The sequence below is a fragment of the Dendroctonus ponderosae genome, unplaced genomic scaffold (assembly GCF_020466585.1).
Source record: "Dendroctonus ponderosae isolate FM_Combo_2020 unplaced genomic scaffold, Dpon_F_20191213v2 Dpon_F_20191213_3, whole genome shotgun sequence".
In the NCBI taxonomy this organism is placed as follows: domain Eukaryota; kingdom Metazoa; phylum Arthropoda; class Insecta; order Coleoptera; family Curculionidae; genus Dendroctonus; species Dendroctonus ponderosae.
In genome coordinates, this window is record NW_026018508.1 from 14,359,831 (window position 1) to 14,376,722 (window position 16,892).

Below are 16,892 nucleotides of genomic sequence, written 5' to 3' on the forward strand. Positions count from 1 at the left end.
CTTCACATACTCTTTGATTCCTTTAGGATTAAATCTTCTCAATTTAGTTTAATTTTTTTAGCCTTGGATTAGTTCAGTTAGAATTTGTTTTTGAACATACGCGCTATGGCTTACATTATGTATACATATAGTGTGTCAAGTGTATCCTGTCTCTATAGCTCTTCCTCGTTTTACCGTCTTTTTTAAACAGATAGAACGTCTTCCAATCACCAAAATTAATTGATTTTTTAGTCCTATTCACATACAAGTTGTAGCAGGCGTTCATGAACAACATACACAAGAGCAGTCACAAAAACATGCTACAATGCGAACAGTATTAAGTAATGCTGGACGCCAAAAGTGATTTGTTCTTGAGAAATAAACATTTCTAACGCACATTTCTCAAGAACAAGATGCGAGACCAAAATGTGAATTTGGCCCCATTTGAATGAGAATGGAGGAAAATCCAGGATGGTCAATTTTTGAACATTGGATACTTTTGTGGCTCATTCCTGATAAACCGTTTGAGAAATTGTCCATGTAGGCAATCGAAGAAGGAAGCAACAGTTTACGAGTGATATCATGAATATGGTTCCAGTACGCTTAATTTAAATTTTCTTTTGTATGTAGGTACATGATATTAAGAAACACCCTGTAAACCAATACTAGATAAATTAGTCATCAATTACGATTGATTATACGAAGGCAGTCAGAAGTATTGATCAAACAATGTCCTTCCACCAGCTAAAGACAAAGTGACTGTTTGCTGACAACATACAAGTACCCACGCTCTTTATATATAATTTGTCTGCTGTTGGGGTTGTTTTACTGGTTGAAAAAATGGCATATTTGGAGGAAATATTGCGAAAACTCGGCTGGGACGACGGCTTCCAGATGCCGGTAGCAAACTCAGAAAATCAAGCTCTTGAGCAGGAGCTGGCGAAGCTGACTTTGCATAAAGTCAAAGCCAAATCCATCTTGGACAATTCGCAGAGCCGCTTGACCAACTTGAAAGAGCATTTTAAGTTCGTGACCCAAGAAAACGAGCAAACGCAGGTTAGTCAGTAGTCTGAAAATGAACCCGGTGATTAAAATGCTGCAACTTTAGAAAATCATAACTGCCCATAAGCAACAGTACGATAGCGAAGCCAACCAATACCATGCGCTCAAAGGCGAGAAAAACAAACTGGAGCATGATGTTGCAGAAGTGGACAAACGGATAAAACTGCTAGCAGAAGACAAAGGGAAGCAAAAGAAAAATCTTGAAAAAGCCGTGATAAAGGTAACATTCTCGTCCACTGCAAGGTTCATCCAATGCAAAACTCTTGCACACTCAGGTGGACAGAATAAAGCGAGAAACCGGCTGGGACATCGAGGCGCTAAAGGCATGGGAAGAAGCTCTGAAAAAGCGGGACGACGACAACGAGTTGATCAAGAAATTTTCCAAGGAAGACGAAAGACGATTCAATGAACTGGAAGCAAGGCGGCAATTTCTGCAAAGCGAATACGATGCCAAAAACTTCACAATCAGTAAAATGGTGTGCGACTTGCACAGCTGTGAAATGATCATAGAAAGAACTGGTAAGAGCTTCGGAAAATGGCCAGCTTTTTCATTACATCCGGCCCTTGGTTTATAGGAAAAGCAATTAAACAGCAAATAAACGAACGGGAAAACTTAATCAAGCAATGGAAAGACACTGTTAAAATGCTACAGCAACGCGACGCAGACATCGACGCCCGACAGGAACGCATTCTGGAAGCAGAAACGGTCCTGGAACAGCAGCAGGAGCATTTGGAGGAAGAAAATTCGATGCTGAAAAATGAGCAGAAGAATAATCATGTCATTGAGCTGGAATTGGAGCAACTAAACGCAGCCAATTCGCGAATGCGAAGAGAGCTTGGAGACCTGCAACAGACGATGTATGCTATTGTTAATGAGGTGATTATAACAAAATAACACAAATGATTATATGGAGACACTTTTGATCTCTGGGAAGAAAGAACCAAATGAAAAATGTACACTTTTAGAAAATACTAAAGGAACAAACGATTTCGCAAGAAGGAAAGAAACATTTTTTAGTCGATCAATATTTGATTTTCCACATAGAGGCCAAAAGGTTGCTCAACATCTTATAATGATTTTAGTGCCACACGCTCAAACGCCGTGTAACAGCATCAGCAAACAATCTGGAAAAGCTGAGAATACAGAAACGACAAATGGATGTAGAGATGGACCAAAAAGAAAGGTAAAAACCAGTCAAAAGCGGTTATTAGCTAATAAATAATGATCTTGAAGAAAATGCATCAAAGACCAAGCAGAGATGGAAAGCATAGAAAGTAAAATCGCAGAAATGAAGGGCAGCAACTTGTCCTCAACAGAGCGAATAAGACGAATAAGAAAACTCATGGAAAGCGAAGAGAAGCGTTGCTCCGTCCTGATGGCCGATACCGAGAAAATCAACAGCAATCTTTACAGAACGGATCAGCTGCTCAAAGATCAGCAACAAGTCGGCAAATCGTTGGAGATTCAGATCAACAACAGCTACTGCATATGCAATAAGCTTCGCAAGCATATCCGGGATGAGGAAAAAAGCCTGGAGAAGTTAAAAGAAGTTGTGTATGACATGGTAACGCACATCAATCAGATACATTTGAGTGTGAACTGAACTCACTTTTTCCTCAACCTCAACAATCAGGAGTTTAGAATCGACGAATTCGAACAACGGCTGTGCAAGCTGGAAGGCTCAAACAAACCGGATGATCATGCGGATGAAAAGGATGAGAAAATCAGGGAGTTGGAAACCACTTTGTATGATCATGCAGAGGTTCAGCACACGCTTCAAAGTCAAGTGGATCGCCTGCAGGACGAAATGCGAAAATTGTCGAATTTTATTGCTGCCGATAGAGAGCACTTGGAAAACCTGCAAAACCAAGTCGAAAACCACTTGTTAGTGTATGATATAGGTAGAGTATGCGTATTTTATAAAATTTTATTTAGTATTTTATAAAAGTATTTCGGTCTTTGGGCAATTCAAGACACGCAACGTTACAGGCAGGAAGCAAATTGCTGCAGCAAAAAAATCCACACAAGAGAAGCAGGTCGAGGAAAACATCATGCGCTTAAGAATCAACCACATTGAGACCGATATGCATAAGGAGGAAAAGCGCATATTCAGTCTGCAGAAGCTGAGACTAACACTTGACCAGGTATTTCCGAGTGCAGTAGATTCACTTTCCTGCAAATTGGTCTATTTGAACAGGTAATGAAGGAACGGAACCTGGAGATTGACACAAAAAGATCAATAGTTTTAACGAAAAAACGCAACCTCGAAGAGGAGAAAGGCAGACTTAAAGGCGACATCTCCATACGAAAAATCAAGCTTGAGCAGTTCCAAAAAAAGTACCATATAGAACTGATGTCCCTGGGTAAGCAACCACTATTTTCGCCAAACCGAGACAATAATCGCGCAATTAATGCAGGCAAAGATGAAGATGGGCAACCGTTATCGGTAACTCATTTTAAAATAAAAAGCGCCCAGGAGAAGTTCTTCTTGCAGCAGCAAGGAGACGAATTGGATAAGAAAATTAAGGTGGCCGAAAAGGAAATTGTGGCCATTGAAAACACACTGAAAATGATCAACTTGACAAATGTGGCGTTTAAGAACAATTTATCACCACTTAAAGATGATGGTATATGGAACATATAGCTGTTAGCTTGCGCTAATTGGTTTTTTTAGATGTCACTATTCAAGAAATGAAAGTTTTGGAAAACAAATACAAAGACTGGACACAGAAATGCAGAGAAGCTAAGCAAGAATTAGCAAAACATCAGGCAATTTTTGATGGTAACATCCCAATCTCAATGGCTCACGCTTGCAATTTACTGCAATTTTCTGATTATTTCAGATTTAACCAAAGAACTGAATGAGGTTTTGATGCCAGTGCGGATGGAGAACAAAGAACTAGTCGATAAACTAGAGGAGGAGAATATTGTCATCGAGAAACAGGAAAGAACCAAAGAGGAAAAACTGAAAAGAACTGAGACGCAGATAAGAAAAGCGTTGAAGAACCTACGCTCAAAAGATATTTCTATTTACGACGTAAGTTTTACATTTGCCTAAAGCAATGCGCACCTAAGCACATGATCAACACTGCGGATGCATTCTTTGGCTCAAAAGAAGACGATCTCAGCTAACTTTTACTTAGAAAAAAGTCTGGCTATTCTGCTATTGATGGTCAAAATTCTTAAAAGCCTTGAGCTCTTTGAGCCAAAGAATGTCGCAGTACGCGCTGTATATTCACATTGTTTAAACATCTAGCAACAATGTATTTTAGCAAGATCTGGAAGTGAGACAACTGAAAGATGCAAATAATACTGTTGTGAAACGACTGTGTTCCATGATGAAGGAGTATGCGGATGTGGCTCCAAACATTAGCAAATATTCAGCCGAACACAACATCGACTTAAAATCGCAAAACAGTTTAAGTTCGGATAGTTTCTCAACGGCATCGAGTATCAGCTCGCCGTCCAGCACTAGAAGTCTTACGACCAGATTTAACCCTGTGGTTGTATCAAAGGTCGATTTATCCTTCAATTAGTTGAGCTAGCTGTAGTTTGTTCATGAAAAATTTCATTTATTCAAATATATGGGTAATATTACATTTCTTTAATAAGAAAAAAATTAACATTTACTTGCAATCTTAGTCCATTCCAGGCGGCAACGGCTCCAGAGGACGCACTGCGGCTAAATTCGACATGTGGCCCGCTGGTGGTAGAATACTCTCGTCTGGGATCTAGATGATTGTTCAAAATGCAATGTAAATAATTGGCAGGAGAATAAAAATCAGCAATTACCATCAGTTTTGGTTCTACCCGGGACATTAGAACCGGTGGAGGATGAACAGTGGAAGGCGGAGGCAAAGCCATTCTTCCGGTTATAATGTCTTGTACTGCAACAGGCACATGAACTCGCTGAGCCTCGGTAAAAGTGTTGAGATGATCCCGCAATGGCTGCTTAAGGTCCGGGCACATTGTGAATACTTCCAGCAACTGTGGCGCCGGTAATTGCATCAGAACAGCGAAACTCTGCGGCTTCGTTCTTTGGCAACATTTTATGAAACCTTCCCAAACCACTTTGTGCTTCCAAACCTACAAAAACCCGATATTTAGCAAATCATTAAATTGTCCTCTTTCCTACATTTGAAACCAACACATGGTAATCCATCAAAGGCGCAAAATAATTTTTAAACACCCACTGTTCTTAGCTAACCTGTTTCAAAATAAGCCTTTGCAGAATATTCATGACAAAACCCGATAATCTTGGATAACTTCCTAAAGCCTGTATAACAGTTCGCATGAGTAAAGTTGGTAGAGGAGTTTGATCCATCAGCTGCTGTAACACAACCGCGAGCACTTCCTGAGTGTACACCTAAACCAACCAGATTCATTAACAATTTCAATTAGATAAATAAAACTGTGCATTTGCAAAAAATAAAGCGCTGGCAACAAATACCAACCTGCTTCTCCTGCATACACAAGCTGACAGTTTTGATAACTGTTTTTAAATCAACTTGACTAGTATCAATTAAGTGTAGTGCAACTAGAAGCTCTGTAGGAGTAATCGGGCTTTCTCCATGCAGCCCTAAAAGCCTATTGAAGACTTCTCGCACAACCACCGGATTCAATTTAATAAGCTTAGGCAAGGCCGAAATAATCTATAAAAACACAGAATTTCATTCAAATCCAGTTCCTTTGAAGGTAAGTTTCAATACCTCTTGCTTCGATAGGCCGGTTAAGACAGGGATTAGGAACCGCACATCAAACACTTTGGTGTTATAAAGTTCCTTAACTTTTTCAACTAATTCTGTACTTGGTGAACCTTTGTCGGTCAGAATGTGGATAACTCTAGTAACCAAAGTCTCAGATCCCTTAACACAGTCTTCGATCAGCTTCATTAAATCTGGGCAGTCCATGCCTATAGCTCTTACAGGGGGCTCAACTAGTCGAAGAATAATGCGCTTAATATCTGCAGAAGTTTCAATGTAAACCTAAAAAATCATCCGGCGTGATATTTGCCCTTCTCAATGCATAAGGCAGCACTTTACCTTGGCCAAGTCATGAATTAAAGTTGTGTTGACAGGCAATAAGGAAATGTAGGGCAAAAGACAGGCCTTGATGTAATCATCACTCCAACACTCACTCTTAACCCGGCCTTGATTCTCTCCACACAAGCTCTCCGGCGGCTTGGAAAGCTAAAAATCACCACACATAATCACCTCCTTCCCTAGGAGTCAATAAAGTCTTACTTTGAGAAACTCCATGTTCATCTTGGCAAATTCTTCAATGATAAGTTTCAGTTCGAAATGCTTATGCAGATCCAGAACATGTCCAATAGCAGCATCCCTTACCGCACTGGTTTCATATGTGGTGTAAGAGAGTAGAACGTTGAGGAAAGTTAACTGTTTGGGTGGTTTCCTCAGAGTGAGATCTCTCAACAATCCAAGGGCCCAAGCTAAGTTTAATAAACCGTGTTAATAAATAGTTGAATCCAGATGTGGGCAGACATACCGGATCGCTTTTCATCCCTACAAATGGCTTTTATTTCTGTTAGCGCCTCATCAGTAATCAACGGTGATTCCAGCAATAATCTGGAGAGGATAATTGCATCATGGGCTGAAGATTGAATAAAACTGCACAAAAGCAAATTGTAACATTCTTCCGGCCGCATGCTTTTTCTTAGCGGTGGAATCCTGGTGAAGCCCTGAAAATAATGGAAAATATAGTTCGACTTAAAACATGTTTGAGTCTCTTACTTGCGTAATACTGTATTCTTCAAACAGCCACGCTAATGCTGTATCAACATTTGATCGAAGGTCTGTTAATATATGGGTTAATATGGCCTCACGAACTCCTGAGTGAAAATTTGAGGCAAATGTCGTGATTAGTTTCTGCTGCAAAGCCTTATTTTTGAATTTATCGCAGCGTATAAGCCTCTTCACTGCAAGCACCAACAAATTCTCCTTTACATCTCGATCTAGCGGTTTAGTGATTTCTGATAATTTCAGCGACTTGGTTTTCGCTACTTTCAGTTTTTCCTTTTTAAAAACCTGAAGACATTGGCACATTAACTAATATTTGGCAGGAAGTAAATGAAAATCCTACCGTTTCCTCTTCTGTGTTCACATCGTCGATGTCCCTTTTTCTTTTAGCCGATTCCGGTTTTTCCTCAGGCTTAATGTTAACGCCTGGTCCAACTTTAGCTTCGACGAATTGCGCTGCTAACGCTTCAGCTAAGTGGTTCTTTCCAATGCGGCCACTCAACACAAATTTCGCGTAGTCTTTATGAAAACTCGCCGGCATGTTCAAAGGTAATTTGGGAATGTTGGTGAAAATCAGGTAAATCGCTTTATCAATAGTTAAGTTGTCATTTATAAACTTCTCGTTGGCCTCCAAGGGCGTCTGAGGTGCACCGATGCTCGTTTCGGGCTCATCTTCGTCTATAGTGATTTCGTTTATGGGTTCAGTGCGCGCTCGTTTTGCGGCCCTCTCAGTGGGATCTGGGAGAGCGCGCTTTTGATATTTTCGGCGATCCTCGGATTTGGGCACCATTTTGCTGATTTCGCTTTGAGAACATCCTGGAAGTTCGCGTTTTATTGCCATGAATGCTTGATTTCTGCTCAACTTACCCAATTCCAACAGAAGTGGAGTTATTCTAGAAAGCTGTTCATAAGCCCCGGGATGTTTGACCAAACCAGACAACTCGGTTTTCAGTTTTTTCTTCACCGAGCTTACTTGAGTTGTAGTTAAGGTGGGCGGTAAGTTATTATAAAGCTGTTCGAGCGCATCTACGACTCTGACCATGAAATCAGCCCTGTTTTTGGCAATGTTAGTGAGCACACCGATGCAAGCAAGCAAATTCGCGCTGCTAATGTGCGGAGAACCATGAAATTTCACCAACAGTTCGAAAAGGTTGCTGAAATCAACTCAACTAGTTACTAACTGAAGGCTACAGTGGTTGCTTCCCGTTCTCACCTGGCTTCTTCTTCTAACTTTCGTCGGCGCGCTATCTTCAATGTCAATGGCACGTTATCAAGCGAAAAATCGTTCAGTTTCTTGTTCTCAGCCTCATCCGGGTAGGTTTGTAGCAGAACGACACATTCCAGAAATTTCACGGAACTTGTTCTGATGCCATCATTGTCACTGTCGATCATGTTTGCAATTTCAAGCTTAATAGTATGCAATTGCTTCCAACCTTCTTCCATTTCATCGGTAATAGTTGATGCTTTGCACAACCACGACAAGGCGCGTCGATAGATTGTGATCGCGGCTTGAATCACCCGCTTTTGAACTTGAACCGATTCATCGCATAGTAACATGTGGAGGGTTACCATTATTTTGGGAATCAGTTTGTCTCGCACTTTGCTAAAAATTATTAGTCTTGTAAGTATCCAGGAGCTGCCTGTGGTAGTGATCATCAACTGCTTCTAACAGATTTTAGACTGCGATTTAAGAACAATTGCAGGCCTTCGGCCAGATAGACAGGTTCATTTAAAACATGGACGAGATATGGGAAATTATAGAGGAAATGTACAGCAAAACCCCTTTAAGCCCAACTTGGTTTTATCACAAGATCTCGTCCTTTGACCTCTCAAGTAACTTACCATATTTCTTCTATAAAACCCACCAAGTTTCTTTTAACATCTTGGTGCTTGTCAGTTACAAATCCCAGCACATTTGGTAAATATTTGGGCAACAAATTTGGGACTTTGTACAGCAGTAACTCTTTCAGCTTGGCCAAGTGGCAGACTTTCTCAGTAACTTGCCCACTTATGAGAATATTATTTATTGCTTCAACAATCTGAAATAATGAAGATTTGCAAAAATGGGTTGCTAGAGGAAATACACAGCGTTTGTACCTGTTCTTCGTCTGACATGGTGCTTGATGCCGCCTCTATATTGAAGAAACCTTATAAATATAATGATTATAATGAATAACTAGAAGTATATAATATCCATCCACATTAGTACCGTATTTCCAAATTGCCTGATCTGTTTTCACATGAAACTTCATGATAAAGTTAACCTCAGAATTCTCTCCAGAACTACCAACAAAAACGTTTTTAAAAAATTCAACAAATAGATCAAATAATCCGAATAATCGCGCAAAGTTTAAACCGCTTTTAACTCTAGTGCCTATTTACAAAAATCGCCCAAAGCTAACAAACGAATAACCGTATAATTCCTTTATTGAAGTAGCCGAATTTTTATTCAAGGGGCTGCCCTGAATTATCCAAGTCAATTAAGTTACTTTGATTGACATTTGTCATTGCTTCGAAATAGTAAACATTGATCGTAAATAATGTCGACCAGAACAGTAAATCGCAGGCAAAAATGGAGCCTTGACAACGTAAGGTAAGTGAAATTAGTTGTGCCCCTTTCTGTAAACCACAGGGTTAATTGTTATAGAACTAGAGGGCCCTCAGAGCCCCTTCCTTCACCCCCAGCTTACATGTCCTCTGCTGTAAGTGTCAGCGGAGAAGTCTCGAAAAAAACCGACATTTCTCGATTAATTACCAAGAAATCGTGGGATCTGGCCCTGGGCCCCATAAAGCAGGTTCCGATGAACCTATTTATATCTTACATGGCCGGGAATTCGATATCAATATTTCCCATTATGATGGTGGGAATGTTGTTGATGCGCCCGGTTCAAGCCATTTGGTCCACCAAGAGCACGTTTAAAATGATGGAAACATCGAACGCAATATTACAGATGATCGTTTTTGTGTTTGGGAACTTGGTTAATATGGGTTTGGCCCTGTACAAGTGCCATAGTATGGGGCTGCTTCCCACACATGCTAGTGATTGGCTAGCGTTCGTAGAACCTCCTTTAAGGCTGGAGTATTTATCAGGAGGACCTTTATTACAGTAGTATGGCATTTAATTTATATTATATTTCGGCTACTATTCCAAATGTAAATGAAGTAACTGTGTTCTAACTAAAACTAGTCTTTTTTGTGCTTGTCTGCAAATTCCTTGACTCTTTCAAATATGGCCCGGGGGTCATCAACTCTGGGCACCTGAAATGTTGAATCATTTTCGCTATCAAAAGGTCTTCTGATTTAGTTTGTCATGACTTACATTGTAGATTTGGCTCACATAAATGCCTGAGTATACTCCAACTAAAAAGGCCAGCTACAACAAGCAATACATATTGATTGAATGGACTTAAACTATCATTATTTTGTCCTTACCAGTCCTTTCACCATTTTGCTGCCCTCTTGTTCCCCTTTTCAAACACTTCAATATATCATTCGGAGTCTATTTTAGTTCCGTTTGGAAGATAAAAATCCCAAATCTCTGTTCGCTAAAATCAGCTGATCGGTTTAAAAAAACCTTCAATGTCACGTACGGTGCTTTTGAAGGTGCTGTGTTGTCAGATGTTTGTTAAAAAGCGAGCATTTTTTCATAAAAAAAGCCTTTATTATGTCTATTTTTATCTACCAGGCTTTGTGCTTAACAGCCGTTTAAATAGAGCCTCACAGTTGTGTCGCGGAATAATTTTTCAATTGATTTATTCTTGTATGCGACTTACTTCAATGGCTTTATGTTGAGGTGTAGGACAAGTACACAGAACATACCCCCTATATATATATATATATAGGGGGTATGGGGGATATTTTGTGGACAAGTACAGTTGAGTCGCCAAATCTGCACTGGGTGGGTCTCCGTGGATTGTATCTCAGAAAACGTACGTAAGTGACCATAATAATTTTAGTAATTTTTTTCAAAGCGAAGCCCATCTTGCTTAGGTAATCTATGGTATTTTCGTAATGTTATTGAGACAAATCTTCTTGAGAAAATTGTTGTCGTCCTTCTGATGTAGCTTTTTTGCAAATATTTCAGTTTTTGATAAGAATTATTTTTATCTTATTTTTTAAATTATTTTACAACACCCCCAGGAAATAAGGCCAATTTTGAATCACTCTATACATGTAAACTAACTTGGACTACAACATTCAGGATGAAATATATCGACTTTCCAACCATTCGGTATTTTTTACAATAAAAATTTACTAAAAATGTAGCACAAAGGTGTAGAAACGCATTTTTTGCAAAACTAGACAACTTTAAAATGGATCGTCTTTTTTGATATACTTAACCAATGTATACCGAATGTTCGTAAAGATGCGACGCTCAACTATATATTCAAAGTCAATTTGACAACTATAACCATAGACTATAACCTATTCAAATACTTGCCACAATATGTTGTAAATTGTGACACTATTTAAAAAAATATTACTATATTCTCTTTTTATTATAAGATTGTTATGCACTTCCGTGGCTGTATCCAGCTCTAAATAGGTTGTCAATTTTCCCATGTAAAAGTTTGTTGAAACAACAATCTCCATTGTTTTTTTGTTGTCCAGTTCCATAAACTCTAAAATGGAAAATTCCCTTTCAAATTTCGGTGAGTATTAAAACTTGTTCATTTGTGCTGTTGGTCGACTAATTGTCCCTATTTTTTTAGAATTGACCGACAGCGCGTTACTGGCTAATTCCGAAAATGGATCTGATAAAAGTGATGGGATAGAAATTCTGGGATACGGCGATGTAGAGCCGAGCTCCAGCAATAAATCGGTAGATGGTTTCGAACTTCCAGATACAGTCACTCTTTTGACTCATCCTGAGACTGGGGCGAATGTCTATCTTGTAGGGACGGCCCATTTTAGTAAGGAGTCCCAAGAGGATGTCAAGAAAGTAAGTATTCCTTAACATTTGCATTGAAGCTTCACCAGTTTTGTACTGTTTCCTTTGCCACCCTGTAGAAACTTTATCTAAAGCGCTGGTTTTTGCAAAACCACGCACTAACTGGGAAAGATTGGCACTAAATTACGCATAAATAATCAAAATTTATCCAATTTGATGCTTTTTTCCATCAAGTCAACGATAGTTAATAATTGCGAATAATAATCCAAAAATATTTTTTTAAAGGTCATAAGACATGTCCAGCCTCAGGTCATTATAGTGGAATTGTGCCCCTCTAGAACAAGCATGTTAGCTCTAGATGAGAAAACTGTACTAGAAGAGGCCAAGACAATAGACATGGCAAGAATTATATCAACAATCAGATCGAATGGGGCTTTAAATGGGGCCATGTACCTTCTTTTGCTCAATATGAGTGCGCACATTACGAAGGAAATTGGGATGGCTCCTGGAGGTGAATTTCGAGTGGCGTACCAAGAGGTAAATGCAATTTGTGTTAATTCACTAGTGAATAAAACGAGTGTTTCTTTTATTCCAGGCACTAAACATTCCGTTTTGTTCTGTCCATCTGGGCGATAGGCCCATCGGAATTACCATCAGAAGAGCGTTGGCAAAGCTTACATGGTTTCAAACTATAAAACTGGCATGGCATTTATTGACTACCAATGATCCTATTAGGTAAGCATTTTACATTCGATGATTCCGCTTTGATGTTTATGGTTAATTTCAGTACGGAGGAAATCGAGAGATGCAAAAATCGCGATATGCTGGAGCAGCTCTTGGCAGAACTAGCCGGAGATTATCCCGCATTCAGGGAAGTTTTCCTAGATGAAAGAGATATTTATTTAACAAATACCCTTCAAATTGCTGCTGCGTTGAAGCCCGCAGACAGGGCAGGTAATTATTTATTAATTAATTAGTAGCCTGCTGATAAGTCAGCAGCGTGGTTTTTCCTTCAGGTCACGACCCAGATGTGCCGTTGAATATTGTGGCAGTTATTGGAATTGGACACAGTCCCGGCATCATCAAATTATGGCCTGTAGAACAGAAGCAATTCATTGCAGAAATTATGAAAATCCCGCCCCGGTCTTTATCATCGAAAATTGTGGCTTTGTCGTTCAAGTTATCGCTCATAGGATTAGGCGGCTACCTTATTTACAAGTACGTGCCGGTACCTAAAGTAGCTAAGAGTCACTTACATTTGTTTATTGAAAAAGTTGCTCCCAAATTGCAAACTTTTGTTTAGTACCTAGATTTGCCAAATGCTAAAAGTTTTACTATTACCGTACCAAGTGAGGCTACATTTTCTTTCCAGGAAAGCAGTATACTGACAAATCATAAATATATTTTTGTATTCATGTATTTAAAGAAATACTGCTAGTGCCGAACTTTGCTTTATCTATTTTATTAGGACGGAAAAAATAATTAGTTTTACGCATTCTTATCTACACATTTTGTTTTATTATGCTGTTTATTTATACTTTTATTGTATGTTTATGTGCATTTGTGAAAATGCGACCACTTGTTTAACGCGTGACATTCCTCGTTCTATTAGGTTTATTTGGGAGCTGGTGTTATTTGATATAGCTTTTATATTTTTTCAATCATGAAACGGATTCTGGTTTTTTTGTTGCAGCTTCTGAGATTATATTTGTTACCGTAGAAGAATATATTTGTTTAATTCAATCCCGCTGTGATTGAAAACCCATTGACATTTTCCTAAGAGATGTATTTTAACCTTTACCTGAGAAACATGTAATAAATCTTATATGGATCAAACAACCACAAACAATAAGCCGCGCGGATATTTCGAATTTATCAGATGTTTACTATGGCTATCTTGCATCGGCAGCACATCTAAAACCTAAATTTGCTGCCGAGCTGTCTTTGGTATTAAATGATCTTGCCGCACATCGGTATCTCCAGCAATAAGATTGGTGGCACAAAAATGATCCTCCTTTCTTCACTCTTGAGTTCTAAAACAAGTTTCATCAGGTGTTGGTTATTTTTATGATAGGGAAAATTGTTAAGTAAGAAACAGAACAATTTTTGCGCGTTTTATAGAGCAACAGACAAATGTTCATTAATGAAATTTAACTAAACATACTATTTGTTGATTTACCTGCGGATCAGTTTGCCAATCGTCTTGGACCCACTCCCAAACATTACCGGCCATATTATAAAGTCCGAATTGATTTGGAGGGAATTTATCGACAGGGCAAGTGAAAATGTACCCGTCCTCGGCCGTGTTTTCTTTGGGAAACTCTCCTTGCCAAATGTTGGCCCTACAATTTCAGTTTTATCCAATAGTTAAATTCCAATTTCGAATGCTGCGTTGGGAATATTCTTCTTAACGTATCTATTCCGCTTTCTCCTCTAACTTTAGATGATACTTTGAAACTTTGAAATATTGTTTGCATAATCCAGAATAAGGAACCTAAACTAAGTACATCAGCTTACCAATGCTGTCCTTTCGGTTGCAGCTTATTTCCCCAAGGGTACATTTTTTGCCTCAGCCCACCTCTACATGCCATCTCCCACTCGGCTTCTGTGGGCAACCTCTTTCCCACATACTCGCAATATGCAACTGCGTCGTTCCATGATACATGAGCAACTGGATGGTTCATTCTATCTAAAATATAGGGAGTGGAAAATGTCTGTGCAAAATCATGCAAAATTTGCCTTTTTGTCCAGAAGTTGACGGTTTTCGAAACTGAACAGATTCTAACTTATCGCCCCAAAAGATTGAGATGGTCAAATAAGACAATAATATTGAACTTATTAGCAATAGTAGCAAACTTACAGAAATGTTACAAGTTGGGAACGTAGTGGCTTAATTCAATGCAATACTCACTAGTATGGTTCATTCATTAATACCTTCAATAGTTGACTTGGGGCCTTCAGGATGTTTCCAGTAAGCATCTGGCAATTTAATCCACCATGGGGCTTGAGCAGCCCGAATATCTTGGTGCTCATTTCTTTGATTTTCGGGCAAAGACATTTCGAACACGAAACTATCACCGAACTGTTCCGCCTCCGTTTTGTAGTTGGTGGTCCGCACAAAATCGTAAAACTGTTGGTTTGAAACCTCGTAAATGTCCAAATAGAAGCTGTTTTCAATTGTAACGTTTCGAGCGGGGCCTTCAAAGTCCGAAGGAAAAACCGGTTTGTTCGTTCCCATTTCGAAGATGCCTTTGCCAATCAAAGCCATCTGGGACTTGTCGAAATTATTTGCTGGATTTTCGTTTAGGTCCCTTTTGTATTTTTGGCTGGGATTAATTTCGTTGTCCTCGGAATTGCACTGACCATCTCGGTTTAAGCTGCAGCCACAATCACAGATAGACGATGTGAGGTAAGTTGCTATTAATAATATGGAATATTTAATACGCCCTGAATACATTTTTCAATGTTATTGTCGATGTTTGGTGTTTTGTTGTGGTTTTATGGTACCTACACCTCAAAAACATGTGTTGTATGGGATTAACTTGCAGAACGTAAACAAAAGCAGCTGATTGATTGATTGGCGGGTGAATCAGCTGTTAATACTGTCAGGTTTCTTGGGAACTTTCTGTGGATTCCACTCCACTCAAATAATGGGATTATTAGACATTTTTAAGATATTTAGGCAATTTGTCATTTTCAATACTTTGATAAACAAGTAAGAAAGAGAGTGAGAGAGAAAAACGTCATGGGTTCCAGTACTGTGCATGTTTAATGTGGCAACACTGAATTATAAAACAGTAACTTTGTAAATATATAGGGTGATTGAAAATTAGCCAACAACTGTTATTGGTGTTTTTTTGGGGAAAATTATTAATTTTCAAAATAATTAATTATTAATATTTTTTCAATTTGAAATTTGCCACTTCTTCATAAGTTAACAAAAGACGCCATAACGTCCCCGATGTCTGTCAAACAGTTGTCACCGTTATGCAGTTCGGAAAACTTCGGGCATTTGTCAAGTACACTTTTGTTAGTACTTGATTGTTTTTAGTCACATATTATAAGTAATTGGATTAGTAGGAATAACATTTTTTTTCATTTTTCTGGTTAGCAAACGTCAATCGTCAATATGTGACCTGTCAATTTATGACCATATTGAAACAGTCGGTGAATCCCCATATTCAGCAACTAAATAACTATTCGGCAACACCGCATTTGATTCCACCTGCAATAATATTTCGTAAATATCCGTTGTTTTGCGAAGCTCAGAAGAATTTAATGTTTTAAATTCACAATGCAATTAAGAGGCTGACAAGGAAATTTACTTTTTGCAAGAAAATTTATCAATCAATGCGAAGGATTAAATGTTTGTGACTTTTTTCGGCTCTTTCTCTGCTACTGATGGTCAAAATTTTCCAAAAAATAGTCAGTTTAATGCATATACAAGGTGTTTAGATCCATAATACAGCAAATCATATTATAATTACATTGGAAGCACCTTATAAGGATTCAGTATACCATTAGGATCAAACATTTTCTTCAATTCTTTCATAATGACGATGCTTTCGGGGCTTTTCGAGTAATGGATGTATTTCGGCTTCCTGAAGCCGATCCCGTGCTCTGCGCTGATGCTGCCCCTTAGTTTTGATGTATATTCATACACAAACGGTTCAATTTGATGCAGAATCTCATTGGAAAACTGTTTACAGGATACTTGAAAGTGGACATTTCCATCCCCTGAAAGGCCAGTGCTTAGCAAAATTGTTTGCAATGGAATGACAATTTTACGAATCTTTAACTTGCCTAAATGTCCGTATCCGGAGACTCTAACAATGCCTTCGGTGCCGGCTAGTCTTTCCCTCATTACGGGAACTAAAGAGTAGAAATGTTCAATCGGCAGGGAAATGTCGTATTTAAACACATATCCATCACGTACGAATCCTTCAGTGATTCTTTCTCTTAGATCCCAAATATTCTAGAAATTCAATTGGAATTTTCAGTGGATAGTTATTCACATGCGGAAGTTATCGCTTAATTGCCTCCATGAGTTCTTTTTATGATATACTGGGTGTCCCAGGGGCGGATCCAGCTTTAAATTCAGGGGGGGTTATGTAGAAAAAATACAGTCTTCTGTTGTCTATGAAATTAGAAAAATTATGGTCGTTTTGTGCAAGGGTGGCGTAAGATTATTGCAAAATTTCAT

At 38.8% G+C, this 16,892-nt stretch overlaps 6 protein-coding genes and 2 long non-coding RNA genes across 13 annotated transcripts in view; 4 read left to right on the forward strand and 4 right to left on the reverse strand.

The window, feature by feature from the left end:
* The first annotated feature begins 721 nt into the window (after window positions 1-721).
* LOC109537404 (coiled-coil domain-containing protein 39) lies at window positions 722-4,833 on the forward strand. 2 transcript variants are annotated; one of them, XR_007281039.1, is made up of 14 exons: window positions 722-1,035; window positions 1,088-1,261; window positions 1,317-1,560; window positions 1,617-1,918; window positions 2,125-2,225; window positions 2,276-2,606; window positions 2,676-2,943; window positions 3,032-3,186; window positions 3,240-3,405; window positions 3,460-3,669; window positions 3,717-3,824; window positions 3,886-4,079; window positions 4,315-4,630; window positions 4,685-4,833. XR_007281039.1 is itself a non-coding variant. In XM_019904115.2 (13 exons), exons 1-13 carry the CDS (start codon window positions 820-822, stop codon window positions 4,576-4,578), a joined length of 2,733 nt encoding a protein of 910 aa, XP_019759674.1. In that variant the 5' UTR covers window positions 722-819; the 3' UTR covers window positions 4,579-4,639. The 2 variants fall into 2 exon arrangements, 1 of the variants encoding a protein (XP_019759674.1); XM_019904115.2 differs by lacking the exon at window positions 4,685-4,833 and having other exon boundaries at window positions 4,315-4,639.
* On the reverse strand, window positions 4,590-9,145 carry LOC109537403 (symplekin). The gene is made up of 15 exons (XM_019904112.2): window positions 9,008-9,145; window positions 8,896-8,945; window positions 8,641-8,837; window positions 8,012-8,401; window positions 7,666-7,952; window positions 7,142-7,614; window positions 6,793-7,086; window positions 6,548-6,740; window positions 6,286-6,491; window positions 6,085-6,231; window positions 5,752-6,027; window positions 5,497-5,694; window positions 5,250-5,408; window positions 4,835-5,128; window positions 4,590-4,773 (listed from the first exon to the last, which is right to left on the reverse strand). The coding sequence occupies exons 1-15, from the start codon at window positions 9,048-9,050 to the stop codon at window positions 4,681-4,683; spliced, it is 3,300 nt and encodes a 1,099-aa protein (XP_019759671.1). The 5' UTR covers window positions 9,051-9,145; the 3' UTR covers window positions 4,590-4,680.
* Window positions 5,652-6,684, forward strand: LOC125503758. Of its 2 annotated transcripts, none has more exons than XR_007281040.1 (2): window positions 5,652-5,737; window positions 6,331-6,684. It is a non-coding gene; the product is annotated as an uncharacterized LOC125503758 (long non-coding RNA). The 2 variants fall into 2 exon arrangements; XR_007281041.1 differs by having other exon boundaries at window positions 5,653-5,737; window positions 6,337-6,684.
* A 92-nt stretch (window positions 9,146-9,237) lies between the features above and the next one.
* Window positions 9,238-10,203, forward strand: LOC109537407 (ER membrane protein complex subunit 4). Its single transcript, XM_019904120.2, has 2 exons — window positions 9,238-9,391; window positions 9,446-10,203. Exons 1-2 carry the CDS (start codon window positions 9,339-9,341, stop codon window positions 9,906-9,908), a joined length of 516 nt encoding a protein of 171 aa, XP_019759679.1. The 5' UTR covers window positions 9,238-9,338; the 3' UTR covers window positions 9,909-10,203.
* On the reverse strand, window positions 9,911-10,570 carry LOC109537408. The gene is made up of 3 exons (XR_002171918.2): window positions 10,231-10,570; window positions 10,118-10,171; window positions 9,911-10,056 (listed from the first exon to the last, which is right to left on the reverse strand). It is a non-coding gene; the product is annotated as an uncharacterized LOC109537408 (long non-coding RNA).
* A 507-nt stretch (window positions 10,571-11,077) lies between these two features.
* On the forward strand, window positions 11,078-13,414 carry LOC109537405 (traB domain-containing protein). Its single transcript, XM_019904118.2, has 6 exons — window positions 11,078-11,450; window positions 11,511-11,740; window positions 11,975-12,226; window positions 12,285-12,424; window positions 12,477-12,643; window positions 12,706-13,414. Exons 1-6 carry the CDS (start codon window positions 11,426-11,428, stop codon window positions 12,990-12,992), a joined length of 1,101 nt encoding a protein of 366 aa, XP_019759677.2. The 5' UTR covers window positions 11,078-11,425; the 3' UTR covers window positions 12,993-13,414.
* A 40-nt stretch (window positions 13,415-13,454) lies between these two features.
* LOC109537406 (formylglycine-generating enzyme) lies at window positions 13,455-15,429 on the reverse strand. The gene is made up of 4 exons (XM_019904119.2): window positions 14,624-15,429; window positions 14,207-14,378; window positions 13,869-14,031; window positions 13,455-13,722 (listed from the first exon to the last, which is right to left on the reverse strand). Exons 1-4 carry the CDS (start codon window positions 15,144-15,146, stop codon window positions 13,582-13,584), a joined length of 999 nt encoding a protein of 332 aa, XP_019759678.2. The 5' UTR covers window positions 15,147-15,429; the 3' UTR covers window positions 13,455-13,581.
* A 671-nt stretch (window positions 15,430-16,100) lies between these two features.
* Window positions 16,101-16,892, reverse strand: part of LOC109537527 (D-2-hydroxyglutarate dehydrogenase, mitochondrial) — a 53,637-nt gene continuing 52,845 nt past the window's right edge. For all 4 annotated transcript variants that reach the window (XM_048665244.1, XM_048665245.1, XM_048665243.1 and 1 more), the window contains exons 8-9: window positions 16,493-16,664; window positions 16,101-16,426 (exon numbers count right to left, since the gene is read on the reverse strand). In XM_048665244.1, coding sequence (XP_048521201.1) covers window positions 16,173-16,426; window positions 16,493-16,664 — 426 coding nt within the window. In that variant the 3' untranslated portion in view covers window positions 16,101-16,172. The remainder of the gene's footprint in view (window positions 16,427-16,492; window positions 16,665-16,892) is intronic.

Coding starts and splice junctions, on each gene's coding strand:
- LOC109537404 (XM_019904115.2), top strand. CDS start 820: ATGGCATATTTGGAGGAAATATTGCGAAAACTCGGCTGGGACGACGGC. Junction 1,262..1,316: donor TTGAAAAAGCCGTGATAAAG/GTAACATTCTCG, acceptor TTGCACACTCAG/GTGGACAGAATAAAGCGAGA. Junction 2,944..3,031: donor CTTGTTAGTGTATGATATAG/GTAGAGTATGCG, acceptor GCAACGTTACAG/GCAGGAAGCAAATTGCTGCA.
- LOC109537403 (XM_019904112.2), bottom strand. CDS start 9,050: ATGAAGTTTCATGTGAAAACAGATCAGGCAATTTGGAAATACG. Junction 8,402..8,640: donor GGTTTTATAGAAGAAATATG/GTAAGTTACTTG, acceptor AATAATTTTTAG/CAAAGTGCGAGACAAACTGA. Junction 7,615..7,665: donor TCCACTTCTGTTGGAATTGG/GTAAGTTGAGCA, acceptor GCGAACTTCCAG/GATGTTCTCAAAGCGAAATC.
- LOC109537407 (XM_019904120.2), top strand. CDS start 9,339: ATGTCGACCAGAACAGTAAATCGCAGGCAAAAATGGAGCCTTGACAAC. Junction 9,392..9,445: donor TGGAGCCTTGACAACGTAAG/GTAAGTGAAATT, acceptor TAATTGTTATAG/AACTAGAGGGCCCTCAGAGC.
- LOC109537405 (XM_019904118.2), top strand. CDS start 11,426: ATGGAAAATTCCCTTTCAAATTTCG. Junction 11,741..11,974: donor CCCAAGAGGATGTCAAGAAA/GTAAGTATTCCT, acceptor ATTTTTTTAAAG/GTCATAAGACATGTCCAGCC. Junction 12,644..12,705: donor GAAGCCCGCAGACAGGGCAG/GTAATTATTTAT, acceptor TTTTTCCTTCAG/GTCACGACCCAGATGTGCCG.
- LOC109537406 (XM_019904119.2), bottom strand. CDS start 15,146: ATGTATTCAGGGCGTATTAAATATTCCATATTATTAATAGCAACTTAC. Junction 14,032..14,206: donor CAACCGAAAGGACAGCATTG/GTAAGCTGATGT, acceptor CTGAAATTGTAG/GGCCAACATTTGGCAAGGAG. Junction 13,723..13,868: donor ATTGGCAAACTGATCCGCAG/GTAAATCAACAA, acceptor AACTTGTTTTAG/AACTCAAGAGTGAAGAAAGG.